Raw genomic sequence first — 21,194 nt, 5'->3', positions numbered from 1 at the left:
TAGTTTGATTCCTCACAGTCGAAAATACTTGGGGCACCGGGGTGGCTCAGTTGGTTAAGTATCTGACTCAGTTTCAGCTCAGGTCATGATCTCATGGTTTGTGAGTTCAAGCCCCGTGTTGGGCTCTGCACCAACAGTGCAGAGCCTGCTAGGATTCTCTCTCTCTCCTTCTTTATCTGCCCCTCCCTTACTTGTGCACACTCTCTCTCAAAATAAATAAATAAACTTAAAAAAAAAAAAAAGAAAAAACTACTCCACTGATTTAAGTGGTCTTCTGAGCAATTTGTACACCAATATCTCAGAAGTTTTCCTAGAATTCAACCACGAGTCCATAAGTGCTGGACCAAAGAGGCTCTAAATAGCAGACAATGCACGGCATATTGTCTCCATTCTGCAGTGTTGAAGAACTGATTGTGAACCATGTGTGTGCGTGACTCTCTAGGACTGAGTTCTTTTCCCAAGAGACTTCCTCATGCAACTAGACCTCTTCTGCCCACCATCAGATATGTCCAGTGATACCCTAGAATATGCCAGGTTAAACTCAAGCTAGAACCCTAGGTACATAAATAAATATATTTAATGTATTTTCATATCAAGTTTGAACTGAAAAATGTTGTTTTGTTTTGTTTTCGTTTATCAGACTTAATTCCCCTTCGTTTTAGATAAAACCTAGACTGGAGAAGTGACTTGACCTGACTTGAGTCCGGAAACACTGAGGAGGCACAGAGGTAGGACAGAGCCCACATTTCCTGCTCTCCACTCAGTGCTCAGCCTGCTGCTCTGCAATCCTGAACCTTCGAGCATAACCCTCGTGCCCTTTTCCAGTAGCAGATGAGCATTCTACAAGCATTTTGGGGGGATCTGAAGTAAAACTGTTGAGATTCTATATTTTAGGAAGTCTGAATTTTTCATGGCTCTGCCGTGTTAAAACTGTTACTGCTACTTTCCAAGAAATTGTCCTCGGATGCAATGAAAACTTAAAGAAATACTAACTGTCAGGAAAAGAGTTTTAGGCTCCAGGTTAAAGGTCAGCCTAAACTGAATGATAAGAAGGTTATTCAATCATACCTAGGCTTCTTTCCTTCAGTGTGTTCTAAAGTAATTAAGAGTAGTCATTTAACAATAACAAAAATCCCAAGTTTTAACATAAAAAAGAAGCAGAGGGGCACCTGGGTGGCTCAGTCCCCGGGTTAGACTTCCAACTTTGGCTCAGGTCATGATCTCCCAATTCGTGGGTTCGAGCCCCATGTCGGGCTCTGTGCTGACAGCTCGGAGCCTGGAGCCTGCTTCGGATTCTGTGTCTCCCTCTCTCTCTGACCATCTCCCAACTGTGCTCTCTCTCTCTCTCTCTCTCTCAGATATCTCTCTCTCTCTCTCTGAAATAAGTAAACATTTAAAAAAATGCAGAAAAACATGCAGACCTTTTATGTTGTACCTAATCCATACGAAATATTTAACTGTGAAAATTGCTGCCAAATAAATCCTGGACACACGCTTTTCAGTACATCCCTGCCCGACTCAAGAACACACACAGGCTCCTTTCCCCTTCCATCCTTAATTCTAGAATTCTCTGGCTGGTTTCCAAAGCATTCCGTGACCACACACCACTAATCAACCATCTCACTTCATCACCTCCCATGTCCTCTGAAGCATCTGCACGATAGCCAGAAGCCTCCATGAACAACATTCTCTGATACTCATGAATATTCCTCCCTCAGGTCTGAGCCCACATTTAGCTGACATCTGAAATGCCCTCAACTCTCCTGTGATTGTTCAAGCTCCATCCATCCCATAGGGACTCATCATAAACCCCTCCTCAGTGACAGTGAGCCCAGCCCATAATCTTTCCTTGCGTTCAGAAGTACTTGCCGTTGATTATCAGTCAGTGTGTTGTTTTTCTAATTATTTCAAACATACGAGTCCTTTCTAAGTTGAGCGTACACTTTTAAGGATAAGCAGTAATGTTACTCTTCCTATATCCATTCTGCAGAGCACTTTGCACAGTATGGATTTCTAACGCTCCTCTACAAATGCTTATTGATGGGTGAGTAGAAATAACCTGTGGTACGGATGAAACCACACCTTACCCTGCATCACGGGTTCCCCAGAGCCCTGGTCACCACTAGTCCGTCGGTGTATGACAGCTTGTCATTAATTAGTACAGGCTCTTATAAGGGCTGAGGACCAAGTTTCTTGTTCTCTTCCTCGGTGTTCTTCCTGCCTTGCTGTAGATTCTGAGATCTGTTGAGATCTTCATATCTGGAGAGTTCATAGACCAAATCTCAAATTTCAAAGGACACCTATGACATTGATAATCCTTTCTAGTTCCAAATAGGCTAGGATCTCGGCTATTTCAGCAAAGCTCTTGTTCTCCAAATCCCCAGGCAATCTTGAATGTCTTGCAGAGATATGTAGTTATTTCTAATGTCTAATCTAAATCTCTTTGGCTGCAACTCAAGTCTGTTGCCTTTATCCCAACCCTAAGTGGAAACAGGGACCAGGACTTTCTTTGCTGAAAAGCATGTCCACATCATATAACTGATTTCTTTAAATGTTATTTACCAGCCTGTCTTCTTTACAAATTAAGGATGTGGTATAGTGTTTTATATCTGGTCTCAGTTTTGTTTTTTTTTAATTTTTTAAAAATGTTTGTTATTTATTTTTTAAGGAGAGAGAGAGAGAGAGCATGAGCGAGGTTGGAGCAGAGAGAGAGGGAGACACAGAATTCAAAGCAGGCTCCAGGCTCTGAGCTGTCAGCACAGAGCCCTACGGGGGGCTCGAACTCACGAACCGCGAGATCATGACCGGAGCTGAAGTCGGACGTTTAACCACCTGAGCCACCCAGGCGCCCCAACAACAAATTATACTTTAAAAAAATAATAATAAAATACAGTAAAATCTTGGGGAAAAAAAGACATTCTAAAAATTTGTGTGCTATCAACAAATTCTTCATTCTTGAGAAATCATTTTGTACTTTGTGCTTTAAAGGCTCAAAATCTTTGGATAAAATTGCCTGTTGAATCCAAAGTGAATCACAATTAATAATCACTAATGATTTTTCTTGTTGTAATTATTCTCAAGCAACTATTTTGGGTTTTTTTAGACTTTAAAAAATTTACTTCCCCATCCATTAACAAGCATTTACTGAGCATTAATTATATGCCAGGTCTTGCTATGGGAAAATAAGACAAGATAGACAGAGCCCCTGCCTCATGGAGCTTACAGACATTAAATAAATATGTAATCACAGGGCCAAGCTTTCACTACCACTGTAATAAGTGCTCTCCAGTGCCCTTCTTCTTAGGCCTCACGTAATGTGGCTTCTTTTCCTTCAGAACTTCATTGAAAATGTCATATCCTCTGAGAATCCTCTCCCTACCTGCCATGATTATCTGGTTTGGTTCAGAGCCCAGATGTAAGAAGTTTATCACAATTTACTATTATTGAGATTATTTATTCTAAAAAGTCCACCATCCTAACTAGACTGTAAGCTCCACAAAGACAAAGGGCCTGTTTTATCGTGTTCTGTTGTCTTTGCTGTCACTTGCTAGCATGACGCTTGGCTCGCAGTTGGAACTCTAAAAAATATTTGCTGAACGAATGGGTAAGTGAACCAATAATAGAAAGAGACCTAAGAAATGAATAGGCTCTGGCCAAAGAAACGGAGGACGTGAGAGGCGTGTTGGGTGGGGGTGGAGAGAACGTTCCTGTCAGAAGGAGCAATCTGTGTCAGGTCCTTGAGGGTGAAAGGAACATGGCATGTGGCAGGAACAGAAAGAAGACCAAAGAACCCTGGCATTACAGGAGGAAAGTAGTGGGCAGCTCAGCTCCTCTTGGCCCTGAATATCAAACTGAGGACTTCAAATTTTATTTGAATCATCATTGGAAGCCACTGGTGTGGTTTAAGTAGGGAAACGACTTGTTCAGCTTTTCTTTGTAAAGCTGCTCTATCCAATATGGCAGCCATTAGCCCGGCATGGCTACTTAGATTTAGATTCATTAAGAATAAATGAAATTAAAATTTCAGTTTCTCAGTCGTACAATCCACATTTCAAGTGCTCAAAAGTCACAAGTGGTTAGTGGCTATCTTAACAGAAAGCACAGAGTGCTCAGTGGTTCAGAGGACGATTCCAGTTTACTGTAAAACTTGAACCTAAAAACCTAAATGTGAGACGTGAAACCATAAAACTTCCAAAAGAAAACATAAGCAGTAATCTCTTGTACATTGGCCTCAGCAACATATTTATGTGTATGTCTCCTCAGGCAACAGAAACAAAAGTACGAATAAACTGTTGGGACTGCAGCAAAATAAAGTTTTTTCTTTTAATTTTTTTTCTTTTTTTTTTTTTTTTTGCACAGCAAGGGAAACCAATAAAAAGGCAACCTATTGATTAAGAGAAGATATTTGCAAATGATGTATCCAATAAGGGGTTAACATCCAAAATATGTAAAGAACCTATACAACTCAACGCCAAACAATTAAATAAATAAAATAAATAATCCATTTAAAACTGGTTAGAGAACCTGAATAGACATTGCTCCAAAGAAGACATACAGGTGGCCACAGACCCATGAAAAGATGCTCTATATCCCTCATCATCAGGAAAATGTGAATCGAAACCATAATGAGATAAATCCTCTGACACCAGTCAGAATGGTTAGTATCAAGAAGACAAGAAATAACAAGTATTGACAAGGTTGTGGAGAAAAGGGAACCCTTGTGCACTGTTGGTGGGAACGTAAATCGGTGTTAACTCCTATGGAAAACAATATGGAGTTTCCTCAAAAAATTAAAAATAAAAATGCCATATGATCCAGTAATTCACTGCTGGATACTTACCCAAAGAAAACAGAAACTCTGATTTGAAAGGATACATTCACCTCTACAGCATCATTTACAATACCCGAGATATGATGATGAATAAAGAAGATATATATATATATATACACATATATATATATACACATATATATGTGTGTGTATATATGTATATGTGTGTGTGATGAAATCAAAAAGAATGAAATCTTGCCATTTGTGACAACATGGATGGACCTAGATAGTATTATGCTTGGTGAAATCAGTCACACAGAGAAATATAAATATCATATGATTTCACTTATATGTGGAATCTAATAAAGCGAATGAACAAACAAACAAAAAACAGACTCAACTACACAGAACAAACTGATGGTTGCCAGAGGGCAAATGGGTGAGAGGATGTGTGAAATAGGTGAAGTTGGTTAAGGGGTACAAACTTCCAATTGTAAAATAACTAAGTCACAAACAAATAAACTGGAACCTATCCAACGGCAAATGTAAGAACTTTTTTTGCAGTGGAAAAAAAATATTTAAAACTATAGCCCCGATTTAAAACAAATTTTGAGTTTTGACAGAGCAATTTAACAGTTCAGAAAAGTACCAGTGCTTATAAGCTCATAAAAAGAAGCTGCTCTCAAACATGTTGAGAATCCGTCAAAACATTTTGAGATACAGTTCTAAAATTTGTATTATCTGAAAATAAATACATCTAAAGACTGGTCTGGAGATAATGAACAGAAATCTATTAGCAAATTTACTAATTAGGGTTACATCTATGCTTTTATGGAAACACTAAACATTTGTTTATTTGAAGTCAAATCTCTTTAGCCAACTACCACGAACATTGGCTGCCTGTCAAAAATGATGTGCCCAAATTTCATATGTTTTACATCTCCTAGTAGTGATCCAGCCCACGCAGTATTTTTATATAATGACAGCTGTCATGAAAGCAGAATATCGTATATATACATTGGATTTTGATTAATGAGCTAATGGTAGTTCCCGGTCAAAGTCATTAGGCCCTGTGTGGTGTCTGGCATGCTCAGAGTTGATGATGTCGAGGACGTCATCCATGTGTTAGGATGTAGCTAAAATGAGCACATTACTGATAGCCATGCTTTTTCAACGGCAGATCACAACCTATTACTAGGGTATGAAATTAATTTAGTCAGTGCTATCGGGGTTGAATAAAGAACAGAAACCTAATAGACTAGAATTAGAGTCCATTGAACGTAATGCAAGTAAGTATTGGTTTGGGAAAAGTTTCAGTTGTGTGTCTGTCCTGTGACTGCTGGGTCATACTGTAGAACATATTTCTTACTGTGGGTTACAGTGAAAATAGTTTTTTCATGTTTATTTATTTTTGAGAGAGAGAGAGAGAGAGACACACACACAGCGCAAGTCGGGGAGAGGCAGAGAGTGAGAGAGGGAGAGGGAAACACAGAATCTGGAACAGGCTCCAGGTTCTGAGCTGTCAACATAGAGCCCAAGGTGGAGCTCGAACCCACAGACCGTGAGATCATGACCTGAGCTCAAGTTGGACGCTTAAGCAAGGAAGCCACCCGGGCGCCCCCAGATGTTACCTTTTTTAATGAGGCCTGCTGTGACTTCTTTATTCAGGACTGCAACCCTCCTCATACTCTTTCCTCGTAACCCCCCTTTCCCTGCTGATTTCATTCCTCCATAGTACCAGCCACCCTCAGTTGTACCATAGAATTTATTTATTATGTGTATTGTTTGCCTTTCTCCCTCTACTAGATGTAAACTTCAGGAAGGCAGGTATCCTTGTCCCTTGTATTTACTGACAACCAGAGCAGGGTCTGGCACATAGCAGGTGTCAATAAATATTGTAGAATTAATTTAGATTGGCCCCACATCAAGAGAGACCAAGCATCAAATTCAAAATTACCAGATGGATTTTGCATTCATAGGTTATTTTCTGCATTTTATCAGAAACTTCTAACCCTTCTTAAAAAGCAGGCATTCTAACTTACATTTGCTCCTTATAAGGCTCAGTCCACATCTGGCTCTATAAGCCATTAGACCAAGAGCCTCCACTAACTTCTTAGAATCCATCCCAGAGGAGTATAGCATAAGAAATGAGCCTCTGGTGATAATTTATAGATTTAATACAGCTAATCTAGGTAAAATCATCAAAACATGTGCCTCTGCTGAACGCGCTTATTTATCCAACATGGAAAATGAAATAGTAAAGGAGGTCAGAAAATAAATTACAGTGTCACGTGGTTTACAACTTAAAACTTAAGGAGAAAAGGGGATCAAGGTGATGGGCCCTGAAATTTTGGTTCCGAAGCCACCCAGTTCAGGGAATAAAGCCACCCAGTTCAGGGAATAAAGGTCCCCAGTTCAGGGAATAAAGGAGTTGGCTCTGCCACCCAGGTAGGAGGGTTATGTTCTTGGTACATTTCATTTATCTTTCACCTCAAACTTTCCAACATAGAAGCAGGGACTACTCCTGGCATCTAAGGGAATCTCCAGTGTCTTTTTGTACTTATTCCAAAACAAGTTACCTTGATCTGGTTAGTGTTATGAGCATCATATATGAAGTAGTTTCCATTTTTAAAAAGCTGGAAGACGGTTGGGGCACCTGGGTAGCTCGGTCGGTTGAGCGTCCGACTTCAGCTCAGGTCACGACCTCGCGATCCGTGAGTTTGAGCCCCGCGTCGGGCTCTGTGCTGACAGCTCAGGGCCTGGAGCCTGCTTCAGATTCCATGTGTCCTTCTTTCTCTGCTCCTTCCCTGCTCACACTCTGCCTCTCTCTCAAAAATAAATAAAGATTAAAAATTTTTTTAAATAAATAAGTAAATAAAAAGCTGGAAGATTGTGAAATAGATAAATAATTTCTGGAAGAAATGGTAGAAATATCATTTTGGGTTTGTGCATGATTGCAGTATGGATGCCATTTATAAAATGGCTCACAGAAGACATATTTGATGTTAGAAATAACAAAAGGAGACTTCAAATAGATTGACATCATATAAATAGCAAAAAACTCCAAAACAAGGGCACCAGGGTGGCTCAGTAGGTTAAGTGACCATCTCTTGGTTTGGGCTCAGGTCATGCATGATCTCATGGTTTGTAGGATCGAGCCCCATGTCAGGCTCTGAGCTGACAGCACGGGGCCTGCATGGGATTCTCTCTCTCTCTCTCTCTCTCTCAAAATAAATAAATAAGCATTAAAAAAAAAAACCTTCCAAAACAAAATATAACCAAACACTTCACAAAAGGGATGCCTACACATTTGGCCACTTATCTTAATCATTATCTTAATTTGTGCTTATTTACTTACCACACTGTTGTGAGAAACTTAAAGCTATATTATTTTTCCTTTTGTCCCCAAATCTATCCCCCCTTCCTCCCAATCTGTACTGATATTTGAGGAATTTGAACATAAACTCAACTTGAAAGCTTTCTTCTATCTCCGTGTTTATCTCCAAAGCCAGAAGAATTGCACCAAATCTTATTCATACTTCTTAATATTGTTTTTATTTTAAGCTACATTTTAAATAAATGGAAACATGTCTGCGTGGTTCCTGTCTACAAGAAAGATGACAGAATCTGTTTCATTATAGGCTTGTCACGGTTCAGTCAATATTGCCAAAGCTGTGGAATAAATACTGCAGCCTTTCAGGGTAGGGCAATTCTTTCACATCTTAAATCAATGTTAAACTTTTAAAATGTCTCTGTTTTTTTTTTCCCCAACTCCAGAACAAGGGGTACTTACTTGGTTACAAATTCTTCACCTCTTGGCATGATCTTGATAAGAAATACATGGGATTAGGGGCGCCTGGGTGGCTCAGTTGGTTAAGCATCAACTTCGGCTCAGGTCATGATCTCACGGCTCATGAGTTTGAGCCCGGCATCGGGCTCTGTGCTGACAGCTCAGAGCCTGGAGCTGTTTGGGATTCCGTGTCTCCCTCTCCCTTGGCTCCTGCCCCACTCACACTCTGCACTCTGTCTCTCGCTCTCTCTCAAAAATTAATAAATATTAAAAAAAATTTTTTAATAAAAAAAGAAATACATGGGATTCATTTGTTTTGTCTAGAGGTCTTGATAGGTTTTTTTTTTAGTGTGTTTCATATTTACACTAAAACGTAGAAAAAATATATAAGCACTTTTAAAAGATAATCATTTTATTAATTTAACTAAGTTCTTAAAGAATTAGGGATATTTATGAGCTAACAACATTCATTTGTTCTGTCTTGAGACCTAGATGATTTTTTTCGTAAATTTTCTCCATGGTTATGCTAAAAATAGAGAAGTTATAAGCTCTTTTAAAGGACAGTCTTTTTATTAAGTTCTTAAAGGATTAAGGATATTTCATGGACTCTGAAGAAGACTCTAAGACCTAAGAAAAGTTACATGGTCAATGTAATTACAAAGCTTAATGTGAGGGATGCCTGGGTGGCTCAGTTGGTTAAGCATCCAACTTCAACTCAGGTCATGAGCTCATGGTCTTGTGAGTTCGAGCCCCTCGTCAGGCTGGGTGCTGACAGCTCAGAGCCTGGAGCCTCCTTTGGATTCTGTGTCTCCCTCTCTCTCTCTGCCCCTCCCCTGCTCGCTCGCTCTCTCTCTCTCTCTCTCTCTCTCAAAAGTAAATAAACATTAGAAAGCTTAATGTGAAATTAAATATCCTGTAGAAGATGCAGAAGTTCCTCTTTAATCAATATTACTAATTTTTGCTGTTGAGCAACATGTCGGGTGGACGCCACACTACCAGGAAAATTGTTCCTCTTTGGTGATGCATTAGTCATATTTGGCAGTTGCAGTTCCTGTTTTCAGATGGCCGGACAGGATGAGTTCCTAAAATATCTCATTACTATTTGAAGAATATTTTACTTGTAGGCAGAGGGCAGCAGAAACGTACTGCTTTGAGGTAATCCGCGAACGTGTATCCTCAACCCTCTTAATTGTGAGACCATTGGTAAAGGTCATCAAGACCAAAAGGGAGTAAGAATGTTATTCTTTAAACAGATTGGAGCGGGGGGGGGGGGGGGGGGCCCTGGGTGGCTCAGTCGGTTGAGTGTTCAACTTCAGCTCAGGTCGTGATCTCGCGGTTGCTGAGCTCGAGCCCCGCGGCGGGCTGTGTGCTGACAGCTCAGAGCCTGGAACCTGCTTCACATTCTGTGTCTCCCTCTCTCTCTGCCGCCCCCCCTCCCCAGCTCATGCTCTGTCTTTCCCTCCTCAAAAATAAATAGCCATTAAAAATAACAACAATTACTACAAAAAAAAAAAAAAAAAAACAGGAGGAAGCACAGAGTAAAATGAAACTAGAAATTAATAATATATTTTTAGAGTACACTATTTATTTATTTAATTTCAAGTTAGTTAACATACAGTGTAGTATTGGTTTCACGAGTAGATCCCAGTGATTCATCACTTGCATATGACACCCAGTGCTCATGCCAACAAGTGCCCTCCTTAATGCCCATGACCCATTTAGCCTGTCCCCCACCTACCTCCCCTCTGGCAACCCTCAGTTTGCTCTCTGTATTTAAGAGTTTCTTTTTTTATATATATTAAATATGATTTATTGACAAATTGGTTTCCATACAACACCCGGTGCTCATCCCAATGTATTTAAGAGTTCCTTAAGCTTTGCCTCCATCTCTGTTTTTACCTTATTTTTCCTTCCCTTCCCTTATGTTCAGCTGTTTTGTTTCTTAAACTCCACATGTGTGAAATCATATGATATTTGTCTTTCTATGACTGACTTACTTTGTTTAGCATAATACACTCTAGTTCCATCCACATTGTTGCAAATGGCAAGATTTCATTCTTTTTCATCGCCAAGTACTATTCGTGTGTGTGTGTGTGTGTGTGTGTACCACTTCTTTATCCATTCATCAGTCAATGGACGTTTGGGCTCTTTCCATATTTTGGCTATTGTTGATAGCACTGTTACAAACATTGGGGTGCATGTGTCCCTTCAGACCCGCATTTTTGTATCCTTTGGATAAATACCTAGTAGTGCAATTGCTGGGTCATAGTGTAGATCTATTTTAAATTTGGAGGGGAACCTCCATGCTGGAGGTTCTGGAATCACATTCCAGAGTGGCTGCATCAGTTTGCATTCCCACCAACATTTCAAAAGTGTTCCCCTTTCTCCTCATTCTCACCAACATCTGTTGTTTCCTGAGTTATTAATTTTAGCCATTTTGACAGGTGTGTGGTTGTATCTCATTGTGGTTTTGATTTGTATTTTCCTGATGATGAGTGATGTTGAGCAGCTTTTCATGTGTCTGTTAGCCATCTGGATGTCTTCTTTGGAAAAGTGTCAATTCATGCCTTCTGTCCATTTCTTCACTGGATTATTTACTTTTGGGGGGATGTTGAGTTTGATTAATTCTTTATAGATTTTGGATGCTAATCCTTTATGTGATACATCATTTGCAAATATCTTCTCCCATTCCATCGGTTGCTTTTAGTTATGTTGATTGTTTCCTTTGCTGTGCAGAAGCTTTTTATCTTGATGAGGTCCCAATAGTTCTGTTTTGCTTTTTTCCCCCTTGCCTCTGGAGATATTTCTAGTAATAAGTTGCTGCAGCCGAGGCCAAAGAGGTTGCTGCCTCTTTTCCCCTCTAGGATTTCGATGGTTTCCTATCTCACATTTAGGCCTTTCATCCATTTTGAGTTTATTTTTATGTATGGTATAAGACGGTGGCCCAGTTTCTTTCTTCAGCACCATTTGCTGAAGAGACTTTTCCCATTGGATAAACTTTCTTGCTTTGTCAAAGATTAAGTTGGCCACACATTTGTGGGTCCTTTTCTGGGCTCTCTATTCTGTTCCATTGATCTATGTGACTGTTTTTGTGCCTGTATCATACTGTCTTCATGATTACAGCTTTGTAATACAGATTGATGTCTGGAATTGTGATGCCTCCAGCTTTGGCTTTTTTTTTTTTTCAACATTACTTTGGGTCTTTTCTGGTTCCATTCAAATTTTAGAATTGTTTGTTGTAGCTTTGTGAAGAATGCTGGTGTTATATTGATAGGGATTGCATTGAATGTGTAGATGGCTTTGGATAGTATAGACATTTTAACAATATTTGTTCTTCCACTCCATAAACATGGGATGTTTCTCCATTTTCTTTGTGTCTTCTTCAGTTTTTTTCATAAGCTTTCTATAGTTTTCAGCATACAGATCTTTTACCTCTTTGGTTAGGTTTATTCCTAGGTATCTTATGGCTTTTGGTGCAATTGTAAATGGGATCAATTCCTTGATTTCTCTTTCTGCTACTTCAGTACTGGTGTATTGGAGAAGCAGATGCAACCAATATCTGTACATTGATTTTACATCCTGCAACTTCGCTGAATTCATGTATCAATCAGTTCTAGCAGTTTTTTGATGGGGGTCTTCCAGTTTTCCATGGACAGCATCACGTCATCTGTGAAGAGTGAAAGTTTGACTTCTTCTTTGCTGATTTGTATTCCTTCTATTTCTTTTGGTTGTTTGATTGCTGAGACTAGGACTTCCAGTACTATGTTGAATAATAGTGGTGAGAGTGGACATCTTTGTCGTGTTCCTGATCAGAGGGGGAAAGCTCTCAGTTTTTCCCCGTTGAGGACATGGCCTTCGTGATGTTGAGATATGTTCCTTCTATCCCTACTTTCTTGAGTGTTTTTATCAAGAAAGGATGCTGTATTTTGTCAAGTGCTTTTTCTGCATCTATTGAGAGGATCAGATGGTTCTTATCCTTCCTTTTATAATGTGGTGTATCACATTGATTGATTCGTGAATATTGAACCAGCCCTGCAGCCCAGGAATAAATCCCACTTGATCATGGTGAATAATTCTTTTAATGTACTGTTGAATCGGATTTGCTAGTATCTTGTTGAGAATTTTTTCCTGCAGCTTCATCAGGGATATTGGCCTGTAGTTCTCCTTTTTAGTGGGGTCTTTGTCTGGTTTTGGAATCACGGTTATGCTGGCTTCATGGAATGAGTTTGAAAACTTTCTTTGCATTCTACTTTTTGTAACAGTTTGAGAAGAACAGGTATTCATTCTTCTTTAAATGTCTGGAAGAACTCCCCTGGGAAGCCATCTGGCCGAAGAGTCCTGTTTGTTTGTAGATTTTTGATACCTGATTCAATTTCCTTGATGGTTATGGATCTGTTCAAATTTCCTATCTCTTCCTGTTTCAGTTTTGGTAGTGTGTAAGTTTCTAAGAATTTGTCCATTTCTTCCAGATTGCCCAGTTTGTTGGCATATAATTTTTCATGGTATTCTCTTATAATTGTTTGTATCTATGTTATTTGCTGCCTGTGTGGCTCAGTAGGTTGAGCGCCCGACTCTTGCTATCAGCTCAGGTCATGATCTCTTGGCTCTGAGACCCAGCTCCATGTTGGGCTCTACACTAGTGTAAAGCCTGCTCGGGATTCTCTCTCTCTCCCACTGCCCGTCTCCCCACCCCTCTCTCTAAAAACAAAATAAAAATTTTAAAAAATATTATCAAATTAAAATATTAATTGCACAATTTAGAAAATACACCAAAGAAAGAAAGAATGAAAGAACAACTCTGGTTAGATTTTAGCCACCAGTCTTTTATTTGTTATTCTTCTTAGTTGTGACCATACTTTCTGTATAAGTTTGTATCCTGCTTTTGAACATAAATATTTAAATGAAAAGTAGCCGATATTTGAAACATTTCTCAATTTATTGACTTGCTAGGTAATTCATGGCTTAAAAACACACATCTCAAAAGCATTGTACTGTTGAAATATTAGTATTATATGAGAGTAAATTAAATGAGTAATGAAGACATCAAGTTATCAAAATTTTCTGAAGTGTATGATAATTGCTTCATCTCTCATGCAGCAAACTATGTAATTATCTAATTATCTGATTCATGTGATCACGGTAGCCTATCTTTACAGATAGTTCAGGCACAAAAGTATATTTTGGAGTTTGAGTTGCCTGAGATTTCTTGCTACCTTGATTTTATGTAAATATATATGATGTTTATAACTCTATATGCACACCCAGACTGGAATGTGTAAGCATAGTGCCAATAAGCTTCAGCCAAAGACTACTAGAAACACACCTGTAGTTGAACAAGTTCAACTTGTCACTTGTTGCAGGGAGGGTGAATACACGCCATGGGAAATCATGGGTCTTAGTAAGATAGTGTTAGAAGGAAGTTTCAGTTGTGTGACCCGGGGGAGAACCTAAGGAAGCAGACATGGCCTCCAGATTGGGTGCTGTTGGAAAGTGGGACAATTCTGTGATTGAGGGTCTTAATTGAATCTCATCTGCAGGAAGGGAAAACTGGAATGAGGATAAAGCTGTACATGGTAAAGAAGTAGCAGTCACTCATTTGGTCTAAGAGAGGGGAGGTGTGTGGCATTTTGTGGGTGGCACAGTGACCTGTTGTTGTCTGTGCTTGGCCCAAACCATGAAGTGGTCTGGCTTTGTCTCATTTTCTTCTGGTTTCAGGGCAGGCTTGTGTGAGGCTGGTATTCTGGGAAATTGTTTTTGTCTCCTGGCAGAGTCACACGGTCCAGCTGTGAGCCCCGGGCCAGCTTCTCAATGTCAAGGGTGGTTCTTCTTCCTTTCCTAATAGCTTCAGTCATTTTTCTTCTAGAACTGGCAGATCTCACTAGTTGACACGTGCCACACTGCCCGTCTGCAACAAGTATAATCCAATTTTAGGTTGGGTTGGATAAGAGAGTGAACATAAAGGAAACATTCTCCTCAGAAAGGATGGTTCACTACTACTCATTGGTCCCCTTTGTAAACAATTGGCTCTTTTGAGAGCTGATCCCTTTCTCCTCCCCAGCTTATGCTCAATGTTGTCTTCTCTGTTGTCACTAGATGAACACTTGGCAACAAGACAAAAACAAGGCAACAATCTTTTCTTATGGTAAAAGTGATGATAGATGTGAATTTTCATTTGCATTTTGTTTTGAAAGAAGCATTCTCATAAGTTTTTAATAATCTCTAAGAGAAAGAAATTGTTTCTCTGCGCCTTAGCTCAAGGATTTTCTGCTCTGGTCACCACTAAGCATTGCTACAGGTCATTTGATTCTGAATGTCTTCCTCCCAGTTCCTTTTTTTTTTTTTTTTTTAAACTAGAAAATGAACATCTCTTGCTTTTGGCATTTAGAAGAGCTTCTGTGATTCTCTATCGAATTCTCTACTTGCTGTTTCTTTCTTATTCTTTGGAGAATGACCTGCTTGACTTTTTGCATGTTAGCATGACTAGTATAAAAATTAATTTCCGTAATATTTTTTGGTATATTGGAAAAATCCGTGTGTTCTTGTTTGTAAAACTTAGAAATACCAGAAGCCACACAGTTACCATAACTGCCTATTTATCTACATACGTATTTATTCAAAAGATATATGCTAAGCACATGGTGTGCCCATAAACTTCGTCCTAGACATTGGACACCAGGGCAGGAGGGAGGAAGGGTGAAGAGCCATCTGTGGGTTGGTATTCCTGCTCGGGCACTTGCTGGTTGGGCATGCTGAGCAATTAGTTATCTCTCTAAATTTACATTCTTCCTCTGTACAATGTGGGGATCCCACTAATACTTCCCCTTAAGACTGCAGGAGGATGGAAAGAGATCATCTGAGTTAAATGTTTAGTGCGGTGCTGTCACAGTTAGTACTAAAAGAAAGCCATTGTTATTTTTTGAGGATTAAGTGGTGAATAACTAGATGCTATCCTTCCTCAAGGAACTGGTGGAGGCTTGGGCTCCCCCACCTAGTGATGTACCTGGGAAGACTGGAGGCATCTCATTCATTCTTGGGGAGGGTGTTGGGGGGCAGCAAGACGAGTGCTGTAGAGAAGGAATTGCCTAAATAAGACCTGGTGGGTGAGTAAAAGTTGACCAAGCGGTGGTGGAGAGAGAGAAAGTGAAGGAATGTGGCTAGTGGAGAGCAGGGTGTCCCTGCAGTGGGAACACAGTGTCAAGTGCTCGATGTGACAAGGGCAGTTCCTTGTGGCTAGGCTGTGGACAGGGAGGGAGGCAGTGGGAAGTGTGGTTGGAGGGGCAAGTGAGGACAAGATCTCAAGGTCCCTCTGTTCAAAGCTTAGTATCTTGGACTTTATTTATCCTGAGGACAATAGGACTCTGGAGTCAGTTTCCTATATCACCACTGGTACCCCTTCTAAGAAGGTACTCAAACATTTTAAGTGAATAAAGGAAATCGTTTAGAAATGTTTGTTGGAACAGATTTTTTAAAAATGTTTTTATCCCTGGACGGAAACGCCAGAAAGTAAATTATACTCATTCATAAAACATAGTGACAGTTGCCCATGTGTGCCCTGGCTCCTCTCTTATTTGACTTTTCTTGCCCCCTCACTCTTTACCTGTCCCTTATCCTATTACCCTCCATTTTGAAGATGCCATTCCTTATGTGTTCCATCCATGGTCTTAAAATTGCATGTATCCTTTTAAAAGATACAATGTTTTAAGTGGGTTTTATTTTTTAATGTTTATTTTTGAGAGAGCCAGAGAGCGGGAAAGCATGAGCGGGGGGAGGGGCAGGGAGAGAGACTGGAGACACAGAATCTGAAGCAGGCTCTAGGCTCCAAGCTGTCAGCACAGAGCCCCACGCGGGGCTCAAACTCACCAACGGCGAGCGAGATCATGACCTGAGCCGAAGTCGAACGCTTAACCCACTGAGCCGCCCAGGTGCCCCTTATGTGGGTTTTTGATTTATCTACTGGGTATTCTATTAGTCCTGCATCTTTTTTTTTCTCTTGATATGAAGCATCCATGTTGCTGTGTGTACATGTAGTTCATCATATGAACATCTAGTCCATTGCTTTGAACTGCCGCAAAGTCCATGTATAGTATGCACTGTAGCATTATTTATAATAACAGTTTGAAATAACTTAAATATTGCACACTAGGGAATGGCTAAGTAACCTTGGTACATTAGCAGTATGAAATAATGCCTCCTTTAACAATACTCTGGATGCCATGGGAAACATGTTTATACAATGCTAAGGGAGAAATGCAGACAAAATTGTCTTTACTCTGTGCAAACTACCTCCTGATAAATACATATTCATACAGCCAATGGCTGGAAAGGATCAGAGAATGAAAACAATTCTGTATGTCAGAGCAAGGGAACTGTGGGTAACGTTTCTCTTGTAGCTGTTAATAGCGATTATGGTGTGCCTGGGAGTTTAGCCTACACACGCTTTTCCCCTAGTATAATCTTGGGGGAGGGAAGAGATCAGAGCAATACTAATCTACTGCCTGTCCCAGCGTTGGCATCTCGACGTCCCTCCTGAGGCAGAAGGGTGTGTCCTCCAGTCAATTTCAGCTGCATTTGCCACCACCACTCCCCATGGGAAATTGGACTGAAATTAAAACTCCTTTCAGAAGGCTGAGATAGATGGAGTTCTGCCAAAGTTAACTATCTTCAAGAAAAGTGAAGTGCATTAAGCTATGTAAAATATTATTCTTCCATTCGTGCAAAAAGACACGGACTTGTACGTGCATGGAAAATTTTTGGAAGAACAGACAAGAAACTGTTAACAGTAGTTGCCCATGGGGATGGAGATTGGGGATCTGGGGTAGGAGGCAGACAGATTTTTCTTTAAAGTATAAGAGAATTATTTATTATTTTCTTTTAAGAAACCCTGTACCAGGTACCACTTTTTCAATTAAAATTTTATTTTTCAAAGTTTAAATCACCAAATTTCATGAACTTAACTTCTAAACATCGCTTTGATTAAAAAAACAACTTTTTTTTACTTTATTTGTTTAGAGAGAGAGTATGGGGGGGGGGAGGGGGGTTGTGCAGAGAGAGGGAGAGAGAATCCCAAGCAGGCTCCACACTGCCAGTGCATGCAGGGCGAACTTGCGAACCCTAAGATCATGACCCGAGCGGAAACTGAGTCCCACGCTTAAGGACTGAGCCACCCGGGTGCCCCTTAAATATCCCTTTTAAAATGTCTTACATTTTTAACTCATTACAAAGATTCTCCCCAAATAACAAATTCGTATTTTGAGCACCTCTTTTTAGTGGTGAGAGCTAAGCCCAATTCGAAGACTACTTACAATGCATTATGAATCCACAAAGCACAAAATACTGTGACCTCAATTCCAACGCAGAATGCAACCGACAAACAAGATATACTAACAAGAATGACATCAGGATTAGAATCTGATGGCAGTTGTCCTTAACACGGATCTGCTGCAGGCTTTTTCCTCCACGCTTGGTGTTCGCGCTCCCCAACCCTCCGGGTGCGGCGGCCTCATCCGTCCCGGCCCCCCCCCCCCCCGCCCCGGCTCCCGGGGGGGGGGGGGCGGCCTCGCTGGCTCTCCCACCTGGGACTCCTTCCGCCGCCGGCCGCGCCACCACTTCGCGGGCCGAGGCTCCCCCGCCCGCCGCCGCGTCCCAGGGTGGCCGCCCCGCGCGCCGCGTCACTCCGCGCCCTCGGTGAGGACCTACCACTGGCCGCGCAGCGGAGGGGAGAGGCCGCGACCCTTCCCCTGCCGGCGGGCGACGCGCCACCTCTCGGGTCGCCTCGGCCTGGCGCTAAATTTAAAAACGTTCACAGGCGCGGCCGGCTGGCTGCGGAAACGAAAGTTAATTCGTCCCGCGGGCCGCCTCCCGGGCTCCGCCGGCCCCTCCGCGCGCCGCGCTAGCGGGGATACACCCTTCCCCCGCCATCTTCCGCCGGCTCCGGGCAGGTCCCGGGCTCCGCGGGTGAGGCCTGCTCGCGCCCCGCGCAGAAGGCGGGCGGCAGGGACGGCATGGACGGCGGGGACCGGGCTCGCGCCCGGCAGCACGTGTTCCTGCTTCCAGGTAAATACGCCCGCCCCGAGCGGCGGCGCGCCTCGCCCGGCCCTCCGCCCGCGCGGTCCGGCGGCGGCGGCGGCGGCGGCGCGCGGCCGGACTTCCACCTGGGGCGGCGGGGCGCGCCCCACGTCGGCTCTCGGCGCTCGCGGCCCTGCGCGCGCACCCCAGCGGGTCCCACTCCCGCGCGGAGCCCGGGCGCCGCGGGCACGGGCGCTGCGCGTCCCCGGGCCCCCGGTGTGGGACCAGATTCTCTCCCCGACGCGTCGCACCCGCTCTCGGTCACTCCTTACAGCTGACTGCGGGGTTTGCAACCCAACGCCGAAAGCGCAGAAACGGGCCGAGCGTTATTTCTCCCGCTGCGGTGGGCTGCAAGGAGCGGCCCAGGCCTGTGGAGAATGACGCGGGCTCAGGGTCTCGCGGCACGCTGTGGGGCCCGGAAGTGTCTGTTTCGGGGGGCAGTTTGCTGTCCCCGTCTCTCTCCCCACTCGGCAGCTGGCCCAGCTCTGGGTTCCTACTGGATAGGATCCAGTGAGCCCGGAAAGGCCTCAGACGCTGTGCACCTTTCTAACAAGGCCCAGATGATGGTAGGGGTTAGGACAAGTCTTCAAAGAAAGTCAGGTGGGTAGTTAATGAAGTGATGGAGCCAGGCCCTTTGTCAGCCTCCCCCTAGGTGGTGAGGGGCCATCCGGGGTCTGCAGAGGATTGGAGAAATAGATACCGCACGCGATGGGCTCCAGGAAGTGTCAGAAAGGCGTTTGGGACTAGGGAATGCAAGCCCGTCAAGTTTGGCCCTCTTGTAGGTTGATACATTGATATGATGGCATAACATTGGAAATAAGGAGAATCCTTGGTTCACTGTGTTTAATTTTTAGGTTTAGCTCAGCAAATGCAGTGTTTTTACAGCAAATAATGGTCTGATGATGTTATAGGTATCTAGCAATCTAGACTTTCATGGTGAATATCGAAAATTCTTACCTGACAGTGTGTCAAGAATATTTTTGTCTGTATGTTTCACTTTTTCTCCCTTTATAGTTATTACACACAATACGGTATACAAATTTAAGTGTGCAATTCAGCAAATACACTCCTGTATTTTCATTATGTACACGTACGTGTACACCTCTGTAATCATCCCCCAAGTCAAGATGTAGAACTTTTTCAGCAAGCTCATGCTTGCTGCTAGATAGCCTCGGGTCAGTGCTGACCTTTGTCACTAGAGATTTGTTTTGCCTGTTTGGGTAAGTGTGTACTCCTATAGGTCTGGCTTCTTTCACTCAGTAGTATTTCTTGAGATTCATCCATATTATGTGTAGCAGTGGTTTGGTTTATTGGTCGATTTGTGTTTTCATTGTTGTGTGTATTTTATTGTATGAATATCCATACTGTTTATTTCCTCTGCCGTGGGTGGACATTTGGATTGTTTCCACTTGGTAACTATTGTGAATTGCACTTTTTTTTTTTAAGTTTATTTATTTATTTTGGGAGCAAGCAAGAGAGAGGGGCAGGGGCAGACAGAGAGGGAGAGAGAGAGAATTCCAAGCAGGCTCTGCACTGTGGGCACAGAGCCCAATGCGGGGCTCAAACTCACCAACCTTGAGGTCATGACCTGAGCCGAAACCCGAGAGCCAGATGCTTAACTGACTGAGCCACCCAGGCACCCCATGAATTACACTTTTAAGAACATTCTTTTTTGAGGCTTTTGGTAGAAAGAGGCACTCATTTCCCTGGCGTGTGTACCCAGGAGTTCCCATTGCTTCATATCTTCACCAGAGATTTGTATAGGCAGTTTTTTTAAAAATTTTGTACTTGAGAGAGAGAGAGAGAGAGACAGGGAGAAAGGCGAAGAGAGAGGGAGAGAGAGAGAATCCGAAGCTCAACATGGGGCTCCATCTTGCGACCCTGAGATCGGGACCTGAGCCAAAATCAAGAGTCCGACACTTAAACAACTGAGCCACCCAGGTGCCCGGAGATGTATATATACTAAAACCATTAAAGCAAATTTCAGGGTTTTGATAGAATCTAGCAAAGGCCTACTCGTATACATGTTTTACATTAGAAAAATCTTCTTGTTTTTGTGACATCAATTCAGTGAGATTTTAAGGGTAGGAACTCCAATTCTTTCACAATCAAGTGCATTATTATTATTTGGATACACACAACAGCTGCTGATAATTTGAGTTTCTTATTTTGTTCTGTTTAATTGGTATTGACATTTTCATTCTTGAAAATGCATATATCCTCATCCTATTAAACACAAAAACCTGGGGCGCCTGGATGGCTCAGTCGGTTGAGCTTCCGACTTCGGCTCAGGTCATGATCTCACGGTCTGTGAGTTCGAGCCCCGCGTCGGGCTCTGTGCTGACAGCTCAGAGCCTGGAGCCTGCTTCAGATTCTGTGTCCCCTCTCTCTCTGACCCTCCCTCGTTCATGCTCTGTCTCTCTCTGTCTCAAAAATAAATAAACATTTTTTAAAAACCCACAAAAACCTTCATTAACTATTGCATCCCTGAAAATTAAAAAAAAAAATTAATGTTTTACCTATTTTTGAGAGAGAGACAGAGACAAAGTATGAGCAGGGAGGAGCACA

The 21,194-nt window shown here is 42.1% G+C and overlaps 2 protein-coding genes across 3 annotated transcripts in view; one reads left to right on the top strand and one right to left on the bottom strand.

The window, feature by feature from the left end:
• DLEU7 (deleted in lymphocytic leukemia 7) overlaps window positions 1–18,564 on the bottom strand; it is a 71,483-nt gene extending 52,919 nt beyond the window's left edge. The window contains 2 exon segments of the mRNA XM_043570272.1: window positions 18,258–18,380; window positions 18,464–18,564. Of these exon segments, the coding sequence (XP_043426207.1) occupies window positions 18,258–18,380; window positions 18,464–18,564 (224 nt within the window).
• Window positions 18,179–21,194, top strand: part of RNASEH2B (ribonuclease H2 subunit B) — a 57,287-nt gene continuing 54,271 nt past the window's right edge. Inside the window, exon 1 of one of the 2 annotated variants that reach the window (XM_043578276.1) lies at window positions 18,179–18,614. In XM_043578276.1, the coding sequence (XP_043434211.1) occupies window positions 18,563–18,614 (52 nt within the window). In that variant the 5' untranslated portion in view covers window positions 18,179–18,562. The remainder of the gene's footprint in view (window positions 18,615–21,194) is intronic. The other variant, XM_043578265.1, reaches the window with a different exon arrangement.

The sequence above is a fragment of the Prionailurus bengalensis genome, chromosome A1 (assembly GCF_016509475.1).
Source record: "Prionailurus bengalensis isolate Pbe53 chromosome A1, Fcat_Pben_1.1_paternal_pri, whole genome shotgun sequence".
Classification (NCBI taxonomy): Eukaryota; Metazoa; Chordata; class Mammalia; order Carnivora; family Felidae; genus Prionailurus; species Prionailurus bengalensis.
This window is presented reverse-complemented; position numbering and strand designations above follow the sequence as displayed.